The 12,595-nt window shown below is 49.0% G+C and overlaps 1 protein-coding gene across 5 annotated transcripts in view; it reads left to right on the top strand.

Annotated features, from left to right (window-relative positions):
• The window catches only part of EPG5 (ectopic P-granules autophagy protein 5 homolog), a 107,677-nt gene that overhangs the window by 13,870 nt on the left and 81,212 nt on the right, over nt 1–12,595 (top strand). For all 5 annotated transcript variants that reach the window (XM_040421136.1, XM_040421139.1, XM_040421137.1 and 2 more), the window contains exon 3: nt 1,114–1,357. In XM_040421136.1, coding sequence (XP_040277070.1) covers nt 1,114–1,357 — 244 coding nt within the window. The remainder of the gene's footprint in view (nt 1–1,113; nt 1,358–12,595) is intronic.

The following is a 12,595-nucleotide window of genomic DNA, read 5'->3' as shown; positions in this document are numbered from 1 at the left end:
CCCGCTGAGCCCCCGTGCTGTCAGATTGCCTAATCCCCGCCAGTCTGGTCACAGCCTCAGTTTGGCCGCATCCATGAAAAAAATAGCATTTTGGGTTTGTGTCCTTCTAGCTGAACATTGGATGCCCTTCAGGCTGATGAGGTCCCTGCACACTCAGCACATTTCTCTCCATTATACTTTCTGGGCTTAGTGTTTTTTGCCAGTCACCGGGTCGATGTTCACATTACCCGCATCTCTGGCATGGAGTCCTTAACCGTCGTCAGAGGCACTGCCAGGCAGCAGATCCAAGGCTCCGACTATGAGGAAGGAACACCTTCTCGTGTATTATCCGACCAAGACGTAACACTTAATACTAGTGTCAATATACAAGTTTTGCGTGTCGTTCCGAGCTTTGCCACCGTTTCATAATCTGCACTAGGGTTGTCACCATGCCAAAAGTTTGATTCGATTTCGATACCATAAAAAAGTATCGGGATACTCGATACCATGCCAAAAAAATTAAAAACCAAAAAAGCTGCGTGCATTCCGCGTTTTATGGAACGTCCCGCCCATAATAGAACAGTCCTATCCTATTTTTTGGGGGAACAAGGTGACTCAAAAATGGCTAATCCTTCTTCCTTCTCCCCTGTGCTGCTGAGGAGAACATGGCGGGCGCTGAGAGCAGCGCGTGCCATGCTCTGTGATATTAGGCCGCGCAGTAGCGCAGCCTAGTATCGTAAGAGGCAAATCCCAGTATCAAATCGATACCAGTACAAAAGTATCGATTGGGTATTGATAATTCACCTAATCTGCACACATACCCAACTTTCCGGTCGAGAATGGTGGGCATCCCAGAGGTTAGACATTCACCTGATCTGCCTCATAAGGTACCCACCTATAACCACAATGAAGTTATTAAATAGCCTGTCCCATTGCAAGGTGGCAGTGATGCCCTTGCCTGGGCCCTGCAGTGGCCTCTGCTGGTGAATTGTAGAATTACATGCCAGAAGGAGACCCACTGTGAATCACAGAGAGGGTGCCGAGCAGTATCCCCCTCTAGGAACAGCTGTATGACAGCGAAAAAAAGGTAAAACATGGTAATAACTAGTTCTTATCATTTTCTGTTACCGCCAGGGACTTTGTGAAGATCAGGCCAAAGTGGTTGGATATCACCACTACCAGACAGCAGAAGTCAACGCATCGGCATTAGGAGACCTGAAGAGACTCTTCGAGCTGAAGTCGGACCACTTACATCAGACATTTGCCCTGCACTCGTATACGTCAGTCCTGTCCCGCCTGCAGGTCGAATCTTATATCTATGGGCTGGTGAACAACTCCCCTTTCTTGAAATCGGTAGCAGTGTACCATCCGGACCACGGTGAGTGCGCCAAATATGAGCTCAATTTATTCATGGACACCCATTGACAAAAAATTAATAATAATAATAAAACGCCCAGATAGAAATGTTGAATTGCTGTAAATGATTACAGGTGTGTTCTGATTGCACACTGGGTCTTGCTACAAGAGGACATAAAAAAGCGCTTCTTGCGCTGCTCTGTAGAAAGGCTCTCAGAGGCTACTTTTGGGTAGTGTGCAGGAAAAGAATTCATGGCCAGCTCACCCTTCCTTATGCTCCCAGGATCTGTGCTGCACAGACTCCACTTGTGAACATGGAACTCAACTAGAAAATAGTCCAGCATCTCTGGATACCAAAAAATCAGGGCTTTGATCAAGAAATTCCTTACATAGCACGTTTCAGACAGCTCCTGTGTCCTTACCTACCAGTTGACAGACTTTAAGAGGGGGTATCACTGGACTGAGAGAAGCAGGATGGTCGTTATGATGAACTGCCTGCCATCTCCGCTGATCTGACCTCGCTGTTAGGAGGTGTTGGGGCAGTGGTTACTTGAGGGTGTGCACACACTGGCTCGGGACGCCCCAGACAGACACCAGTAGAGAGGATCATATGATCCGCTGTCAAACATGAGCAGCTTCCACAGTTTCGTTGTCCACCATCCATTCACTATTAGCACTCCTGTCTCTGCCCAGACCATTTCCAGGTGCTTAGCAGAAAGAAATTTGGTGTCATGGCGCCCATTACGTGTCCTGCTATTGACAGCCAGTTATCGTTGCCTTTGTTTGCAGTGGTGTTGTGAACAAGAAACCTGGACTGGTATGGACCAGAACCATATTGTCTCTAGTGATGAATCCAGGTTCTGTTCGGGATCCGACAATGGTGAGCGCTTCAATCCTGCCTTTGCTGTGGAGCGACACACTGCCCCCACTGCTGGTGTGATGATCTGGGAGCCATCACATAGGACAGTCGTCACCCCTAGTAGTGATAGGAGGGACATCCTGCCACCACGTGTGCTCCTCTCATGGCAGGGCTTCCAACTGGATTTATCAGCAGGATAATGCTCGCCCGCACACAGCAAGGGTTTCCAGGAACGTCTCCTCCAGATTACAGCACTTCCTTGGCTGCCCGGTCACCGGATTTATCACCAATCCACCATTTATGGGACCAAAAAATAGTGGTAGGTTGTGGTGGCTCACTAGCAAGTAGTTAAGGTATGGTGCTGCAAGCTCATATAGAGGGAATCACCCCACCCTCTCTTAAAAGTCAAATGTAGTAATAGAGTAATGAGCGAGCACTCATACACTTGGCAACCAGATTGACATATGCAGAAAATATTTATTAAATCCCCATAAAATACAAGTAATAAAATTTATAAGAACAATGTAGCAATAATATACAACATTACAGTCACATATATTGTGGTAGATATGATCGATACTATAGTCAATAAAAATATATTCGATAGAAATATTCCATAAATTGAATGGTAGAAAATTCAATGTTGAAATATTCGATAGAATATTCGATACCACTCAATAGTGTCGATAAATTCAATAATATATATCACACCAAAAAACTTCAAGTATGTGCTGTTATTTGGGAAGAGGGGCTATTATCTTCTAGCGCTCTATCCCAATTTGGGAAACTGAATGTCACTGAAAATATTGTAGGTGTATTCACTGGGAGCGCAACATGTTCATAAAGTGTCCACAGGAATCCTGATAATGTGAGAAGTCTCTTATAGCATATCCTTTTAAGGTCGATATGAGCTTTGAATTGAAGAAAACTTTAAATCGATGTTTGGCTTACCGTCTAGCGTCTGCTGTCTCCCTATTGCTTCAATGGAGCTTTAAATATTTGCCGGCTTATTCAGTCGCTCCATACAGCAAGCTGGTTTAAATTTCGCAGGAGTTCCAAAGATCGCAGGAGTTACCACTCTGTTCCGCAATTTCCTTTGGTGCAGCTTTCGACGATAAGAATAGTTAATCCTTTACTGTAGAAATTTTCTTCTGTATGGCCATACAGTATTATCGGAGACTTTTCAATGCAGGTACATCACTTGTTTCACCATACGCGTTACGGGTAGATTCACTCTCCCTTCCTCAGTGGTCCTCACCATACGCGTTACGGGTAGATTCACTCTCCCTTCCTCACCACTGAGGAAGGGAGAGTGAATCTACCCGTAACGCGTATGGTGAAACAAGTGATGTACCTGCATTGAAAAGCCTCCGATAATACTGTATGGCCATACAGAAGAAAATTTCTACAGTAAAGGATTAACTATTCTTATCGTCGAAAGCTGCACCAAAGGAAATTGCGGAACAGAGTGGCAACTCCCGCGATCTTTGGAACTCCCGCGAAATCTAAACCAGCTTGCTGTATGGAGCGACTGAATAAGCCGGCAAATATTTAAAGCTCCATTGAAGCAATAGGGAGACAGCAGACGCTAGACGGTAAGCCAAACATCGATTTCAAGTTTTCTTCAATTCAAAGCTCATATCGACCTTAAAAGGATATGCTATAAGAGACTTCTCACATTATCAGGATTCCTGTGGACACTTTATGAACATGTTGCGCTCCCAGTGAATACACCTACAACATTTTCAGTGACATTCAGTTTCCCAAATTGGGATAGAGCGCTAGAAGATAATACCCCCTCTTCCCAAATAACAGCACATACTTGAAGTTTTTTGGTGTGATATATATTATTGAATTTATCAACACTATTGAGTGGTATCGAATATTCTATCGAATATTTCAACATTGAATTTTATACCATTCAATTTATCGAATATATTTTTATTGACTATAGTATCGATCATATCTACCACAATATATGTGACTGTAATGTTGTATATTATTGCTACATTGTTCTTATAAATTTTATTACTTGTATTTTATGGGGATTTAATAAATATTTTCTGCACATGTCAATCTGGTTGCCAAGTGTATGAGTGCTCGCTCATTATTCTATTACTACATATATGGGACCAGCTGGGACGCCAGCTTCAGCAACCTACCAGCGTGCAGGATCTACAGGTCCAGCCGTAACATCTGTGAGCAAATGTGCCGCAGGATACCAGGAACCTGTATGTGTCCATGACCAACCGTATCTCATCTTGTATCCAGGCTAGAGGCCGTTTCTCATCTTGTATCCAGGCTAGAGGCTGTATCTCATCTTGTATCCAGGCTAGAGGCCGTATCTCATCTTGTATCCAGGCTAGAGGCCGTATCTCATCTTGTATCCAGGCTAGAGGCCGTATCTCATCTTGTATCCAGGCTAGAGGCCGTATCTCATCTTGTATCCAGGCTAGAGGCTGTATCTCATCTTGTATCCAGGCTAGAGGCTGTATCTCATCTTGTATCCAGGCTAGAGGCCGTATACCATCTTGTATCCAGGCTAGAGGCTGTATCTCATCTTGTATCCAGGCTAGAGGCCGTATCTCATCTTGAATCCAGGCTAGAGGCCGTATCTCATCTTGTATCCAGGCTAGAGGCCGTATCTCATCTTGTATCCAGGCTAGAGGCCGTATCTCATCTTGTATCCAGGCTAGAGGCCGTATCTCATCTTGTATCCAGGCTAGAGGCTGTATCTCATCTTGTATCCAGGCTAGAGGCTGTATCTCATCTTGTATCCAGGCTAGAGGCCGTATACCATCTTGTATCCAGGCTAGAGGCCATATCTCATCTTGTATCCAGGCTAGAGGCCGTATCTCATCTTGTATCCAGGCTAGAGGCCGTAGCTCATCTTGTATCCAGGCTAGAGGCCGTATCTCATCTTGTATCCGGGCTAGAGGCCGTATCTCATCTTGTGTCCGGGCTAGAGGCCGTATCTCATCTTGTATCCGGGCTAGAGGCCGTATACCATCTTGTATCCAGGCTAGAGGCGTATCTCATCTTGTAACCAGGCTAGAGGCGTATCTCATCTTGTAACCAGCCTAGAGGCCGTATCTCATCTTGTAACCAGGCTAGAGGCCGTATCTCATCTTGTAACCAGGCTAGAGGCCGTATCTCATCTTGTAACCAGGCTAGAGGCCGTATCTAATCTTGTATCCAGGCTAGAGGCCGTATCTAATCTTGTATCCAGGCTAGAGGCCGTATCTAATCTTGTATCCAGGCTAGAGGCCGTATCTAATCTTGTATCCAGGCTAGAGGCCGTATCTAATCTTGTATCCAGGCTAGAGGCCGTATCTAATCTTGTATCCAGGCTAGAGGCCGTATCTCATCTTGTATCCAGGCTAGAGGCCGTATCTCATCTTGTATCCAGGCTAGAGGCCGTATCTCATCTTGTAACCAGGCTAGAGGCCATATCTCATCTTGTAACCAGGCTAGAGGCCGTTTCTCATCTTGTATCCAGGCTAGAGGCCGTATCTCATCTTGTAACCAGGCTAGATGCACCCAACAGGGTCCTTGAGCCTCCTTCTTATTGTACGGTTTTCCCCAATAAACTTCTCCTTTTGCTGTAATATTGTAATCACTTACATATCTCATCATTACAATCTCACAGAGAAAGCTGCAGCTTTCAAATATATTTTACATTTCAGTTCTGAACCACTTGAAGATCTGTGATTGCTTCCGGTTAATGGCGTAACTTCAAGCTCCTGTAAAATCTAGCCTATCTACCATGTGCCATTTATAATACTGCTACCTTCTTCTGTGGCAAAAGACCTTGGGGTCCTCTCTAACACCAGGTTGTGGGTCCCCTGCTACCTCTGAACCCCTGACATTTCACAGCTGAGGGTTTTTGGCCGCTCAACGCATTGAACTCGCAGCGTGTGTCTGCAGCAGCTCCAGTCCTGACCTCCCTAGCACTGCCGGGTCACACAGCATTATATTGATTTATTATACTATGGAACCCTTAGAGGTCTGGAATGTATTGGATAGCACCGACAGCATTATGTCAGTGTTATCCAATACATTTCAGACCTCCAAGGGTTACATAGCATCATAAATCAATATAATGCTATGTGACCCGGCAGTGCTAGGGAGGTCAGGACTGGAGCTGCTGCAGACACACGCTGCGAGTTCAATGAGTTGAACTCACATGTGTGAAAGTGGCCTTAGTCGGTCTAGGCATTTCTCTGTGAGCCAAAGAGCCAGGGGTCACAATGCTCATAAATAAAGCAAACTACTTGAAGCTGACACATTGCAGCAAACAACAGGTGAGAGATTTGTGCTGCTGTCCTCTGGGGTCACTGTACAGGATTTACCTACCTCTTTAATGCCTGTTTCTCGCCCATATTCATTGGGGGACACAGAGACTGTGGGTATAGCTATGTCCTCTAGGAGGCGCTGACACTAGATAAAGCTGTTAGCTCCTCCCCTGGCAGCTATACCCCCTCCAGCCTGGAGAGAGAGCTTCAGTTTTTTCTAGTGTCAATAGGAGGCAAGACCTGAAGATTTTTTGTTTTAGTTTATTTTTTTCCTTCTTTTTCAGATGGGAAAACAGTGGTCGCCTTGCCTCCCTGTTCTCCCGGGGTCGAGTTGCGCCAGTGCCGGTCTCCCGCACTGCTGCCTTCCCCACAGAAGACAAGGTGGACCAGGGTAGCCTCGCTCCCCTGCATCCCGCCAGCCAAGGGGTCACCTAGGTCCGCCAAAGAGAAGACCCTCCCGCCATACCAGACTCCTGCCACTCCGGTGCCAGCTGCTGAGGAGGTGACCCTGCTGGAGGAGAAGGTGACCTTATAGGCTCACTTAGGGAGGATGAAGAGAAGAGGATGACGATGAGGTGAGTACACGGGACTAGGTAAGTATGAAGCCCTCTTCCTCCCTCTTTGAAGATCTGGGTCGCCCTAATGACATATCAAGGGTTAATGGCCAGGGGACTTTATTTAGCTAAGAAACTAGACCCCTAAGGAGAGAAGGTGTTAATCCGGCGGGCGCCATGCGCCACCAACGACACGCGGCCCCCCTCTCTCACTTCCCCTCTAGGCCGACGGCTTTCCGGCTCATAGAGGGTTAATGTATCTTCTCCCCGGGCACCTCCAGCGAAAGTCTGAGCGCAGGGTGACTCCCACTCCCGGCTATTTCAGGCGGCAGTGTCCACCATATTCCTCCCCTTTCGGGAGCGGGCGCCAAGCGCGCCGCTCCGAAAGGGTTAATGCCTCTGACTGATCGCGGACGCCTGAGCCCTTGCGGGAGTCTCGCGCTGCGAGGCACTTATTTTACATGGGAGCACGGGGTATTCGACTCTGGCTGTCACGAGTTCCCGGCCGCGGGGTGAACATCCCGGTCTCCGGGCGACGCAAAAATGTAGGCCCCGGCTTTAAAATGGGGCCTACAGGTTCTTCCTTCTCCTGTTGTCATCCCGGCCGCGGGGTGGCTCCTCCGGCCGGAATGTGTATGTCGCGCACCGCTCCTGGCTGACTTACAGTACAGAGGGGGAGGGTCCCGGTTGGCCGAGCATCGGAACTTTCGGCCCTGGCTTCGCGGCCTACTAGGCCGCAACCCATCCCAAGTATGTGAGGGGGAGGGAGGCGGGTGCAAATTCTTCCCGCCTACCTGCCCCCGCCCCCATCAGCATCGCCTTTTTTTTTTAACCCTTCCTGGCCAGCCACTTCTGTTAGGCCGGCACCGGATTATCAGGGGTTAGATGGGCTTTGCAAAATTGCTTCATATTGCACAGTTAACCCCTTCCTGCCTCTTAGCCACTTGAGGCTAGGCATGCCAGTTAAAAAAAAAAGGGGAGAAATAAAAACAAACGTTTACATCCATACGGGCCCTACTCCCCTCAGTCACAATCCACTCTTGTGCACCAAACTGGGCCCGTGCCCTATTCCAGACACGTGACGACCTCTCATAGTTTCCCAATCCGCCTTCCGCGGCTGTTTTGTTGATAACTCCCCGCCTGCGCAATACAGTGAAGGACACCTGTAGAACCCCCACTCTGCTCTCTGGGGCCGTTTGGTTGATAATCCTCCACCTGATCCAGTGGAGGACCTCTGACAGTTCCCAACCCACCCTCCGGGGTAGCTTGGTTGATTATTTTCCACCAGTGCAATACAGTTGAGGACCTCTGGAACTTCCCAATCCACCCTCCGGGGTCGTTTGGTTGATAATGCACCGCCTGCGCATTCTAGTGGAGGACCTCTAGACTTCCCATTCCACCCCCTGGGTAGTTTGGTTGATAATCCTCCACCTGCGCATTTCAATAAAGGACCTCTAACTTCACAATCCACCCTCCCGGGTCGCTTGGTCGGTAATTCTCCACCTGCGCAATTCAATAAGGACCTCTGACTTCCCAATCCACCCTTCCGGGTCGTTTGGTTGATAATTCTCCACCTGCGCAATCCAGGAGGACCTTTGGCACTTCCCAGTAAACCCTCCGGGGTTGTTTGGTGAAAATGCATTGCCTGCGCAATCCAGTGGATGGACCTCTAGACTTCCCATTCCACCCTCTGCGTAGTTTGGTTGATAAGTCCCCACCTGCGCAGTTCACAACTCCCCCCCTGGGTCATGCTCGGACATACCTTCCCTCCCCGAAGAGGGTCAGTCCGAGGGGGGGGGGGGGGGGGGAGGGATCACTAATTCAGACTCTGTCGTGCACCCGAAGCAGTCTCCCAAGATTGCATCTACGGTGGCCAGCAGTACTGTTGTATTCTTACCCCCATCCACATGCAGAGTCATTGCACTTCTACGGGATACAGTACTCGCCTTATATATTGTCCCCTTCCTTAGGTGGACTAAGTAAGATAACACTGGTTTTCAGTGCCGGATGTATTTTTCCCCCCTTCTGTAGGTGGCGGAATTGCATCTTCACTGGGCTCAGTACCTGACGTATGCATTAGCCCCTTCCATAGGTGGCGTGATGACATTATCACTGGTTGCAACGTCTGCTGTAGGCATTTCCCCTTACTTAGGTGCAATAATTGCACTCCCACGGGGTACAGGACTTGCCATATGCACTAGTTCCGCCGTAGGCATTGACCCCCCCCTTCACAGGTGGAGTATTTTCCCTACCACTGGCTTAAGTACTTGCCGTATGCATTCCACCTTCCATAGGTAGGATAATTGCACTACCATTGGATTCGGTCCCGACTGTCATGCTATCCCTTTCCATAGGTCGAGTGTTGGACATCACCGTGCTTCCTGTTGCATTACCCCCTTCCACTAGTGATCCACTAGCGGGGGAATATTAAGCATCTTGGGATGCCACAATTCAACTGCACCATAGCTTCTACGGGATAGTCTCAGGCCTCCCCCTCAGTTTTACGCTACTACTATGGGAGTGGTAATTGCTTTACAACTACATACTGGGGTGCTTACTGCACAGCTCCTTCGCAGGTGGCGGATTCTTCTAGTAGCTGAATTCGGTGGCCTCTGCGGGTGGCCCCCTCCTTTGCTGGAGTAGGGGGCTAGCAATACAGTATGACTCCCCTTGCCTGGCTTCCTGGATGCCTTATTTTATTTCGCAAGTGGGGCGTGGCACCAGTCGGTACCCGCGGGTGCCCGGTACTCTTCATCTAGTGGCATATGGGTACCGCCAGTGGATACGGTGGCTATTCCACATTGTATCCTCTTCTTTTTGGTGCTGGTTTTCGGCATGATTATAACTTCCTCTACCTTCAGGGGGTTACCTAGCAACACTTGTGTCCCAGAGACCCCCTTCCCATCTCCATGAGCCTCCACTGTTCCAGTCGGTCATAAATTTGTCCGCATCAATACGTAGTGCGTACACCATTGCACTAATATGGTGCGTGCGTTCCACCGAGTCGGGTGTTTTCACTGACTCTGTATTCTCTATCCACCACTCCTCCTTATTGGGAAAGTGCTTATGCTGGCACTCTGGTTTAGCTACTACAACCAGTTCTCCTCCACAGGGGCAGATTTTACACTAAGGCTCGAGTTCGTGGTCGCTGGAGTGAGGCATCCCCCTCAGGTGGCGGTCCTACCCTGGCGTTAGCTTGGCAGTTGCTCCTGTTCAGCGCCCTTCCAGGTAAGGCTCATAGCCACCCCGCAAGCCTTAGTGGCTCCTATGTTACTGCCTTCCCTCATCTGCATTCGTTGTGGCCTTCCATTCCCCTTTTACAGGGAATCCTTCCCATTGGTCCTGGGTGTGCTTACTCTGTCTACACGAAGCTTCCCACCCTTCTATCCCGAGCAAGAGATCCAGAAGCATGCGGCGTGGACGTCCTGCTCTCCCCTTGGTAGGAGTTCCCCCTCATCTACATGCTTTCCCCCTCCCCCTCCTATTCAGGGTTATACAGAAGATCATGATGGAGGGCATTCCGACATTCCTAGTCGCTGCCGCTCAGAGACGACCTTCTTCAGGGTCCGGTCTTCCATCAGCATTTAAGGTCTCTTCGTTTGACGGCGTGACTATTGCAACCGTCATTCTGACGCAAAGAGGTTTTTTAGCGGATGTCATCCGCACTATGATTCAGGCCAGGAGGTCTTCCTGGGTTTCTGGAACATTCCCCTACTTCGTTGTTTCTCTCCCCAGGGTCCTGTCCTTCCTTCAATCAGGGTTGGACCTTGGTCTGGCCCTTAGTTCTTGGCAGGGTCAGATGTTGGCATTTTCTATCTTTTTCCAGCGTCCTCTGGCCCCCTAGGGCCTGTAAGAACCTTCTTTCTGGGAGTGGCACATACGGTTCCTCCGTGACGGCCTCTTTTAACGCCTTCGGATCTGAATTAGTCCTCTCAGTGTTTCACTCAGACTCGTGTCCTGGAAGGTAGTTTTTTTCTGGTTGCTATCACATCCATTAGATGGGTGTCCGAGTTGGCGGCGTTCTCTTCCAGAGAACCCTTCCTGGTTATTCCTAGGGACAAGTGGTTTTCCGGCCGGTCCCTTCTTTTCTTCCGAAGGTGGTCTCTGACTTCCATATTAATGAGGAAATTCCTTCCCTCACTGTGTCCATCTCCTTCACACCCTAAGGAACAGGAATTACACCATTTAGATGTTGTCAGAGCTCTGAAGATCTATTTAGCAGCCTCCGGTCCCTTCCGCCGTACGGACTCCTTTTTTGTCTTACGGAGGGTCCTCGCAAGGGATTGGCGGCCTCCAAGGTGGAAATCGCACGTTGGATTCGGTCTGCAATTGCTGACGCATACTGCGCCCGGGGCAGGGTTCCGCCCTTAGGTGTCACGGCTCACTCCACCAGAGCGGTGGGCGCATCTTGGGCTCGGAGGAATCACGCTTCGGCTGCACAATCGTGTAAGGCGGCTACTTGTCCTCCTTACACACATTCACAAGATTTTACCAGGTGCCTACTTTGCATCGGTGGACGCTGCCTTGGGCCGCGTGGTTTTGCAGGCGGCAGTTTCTTAGATGCCAGCAGGGCCGCTTGCTCCATGGGTCTGTGGTTTTTCCCTCCCTGTGGACTGCTTTCAGACGTCCCATGGTTCCTGTGTCCCCCAATGAATATGGGCGAGAAAAGGAGATTTTTGTATAACTTACCAGTAAAATCTCTTTCTCGCTCTTCATTGGGGGACACAGCACCCACCCAGTATTGTTGTTCAACCACAGTTGTAGCTGTTGCTGGTTTGAACCCCGTTGGGTCTTTGGCATGGTTGGTGTTCCATGTTTTTTCTTGGTTGGCTTGCTTCTCCTACTACTTGTGCACAAACTGAAGCTCTCTCTCCAGGCTGGAGTGGTATAGCTGCCAGGGCAGGAGCTAACAGCTTTATCTAGTGTCAGCGCCTCCTAGAGGACATAGCTATACCCACGGTCTCTGTGTCCCCCAATGAAGAGCGAGAAAGAGACTTTACTGGTAAGTTATACAAAAATCTCCTTTTTTCATTGTATTCTTTATATTAGATCTAATTAATTTTCTTAAAGGGCTTCTGTCACCCCCCGCATTGTGCAATTTTCATTAGCTGACATTAGCTATTTGCTAATGTCAGCTGAGTGCAATCATACATGTCCTACCTTTGTCTGTGGCTTATTTCTTGTAAAAATCATACTTTTATCATATGCAAATTTCTTCACTAGCAGCAAGTTGAGCGTGTACTTCCTGGTAGCCGCCGCATCTGCCGCTTCTAGACACGCCCCATCTCCTCTTGATAGACAGGGCCAGCGAGAGCTCTCCTCCTCCCGCTGGCCCCGTCTGCTGCTGAATTCCCGCGCCTGCGCCGTAACGTTCCTCGATCGGCGCAGGCGTACTGAGAGAAGGACGCGCGCTTGCCAGCTACTTCCTCAGTGCGCCTGCGCCGATTACGTCACACGACACCCGGAAGAGAAGACTGCCGATTATCGCTTATGTCAGCTAATGGCTAATGTCAGCTAATGAAAATTGCACAATGGGGGGTGACAGAAGCCCT

The sequence above is a fragment of the Bufo bufo genome, chromosome 2, assembly GCF_905171765.1.
Source record: "Bufo bufo chromosome 2, aBufBuf1.1, whole genome shotgun sequence".
NCBI classification, from domain to species: domain Eukaryota; kingdom Metazoa; phylum Chordata; class Amphibia; order Anura; family Bufonidae; genus Bufo; species Bufo bufo.
Note: the sequence above shows the minus strand (reverse complement) of the source record. Positions and strands in the feature narration are given on the sequence as shown.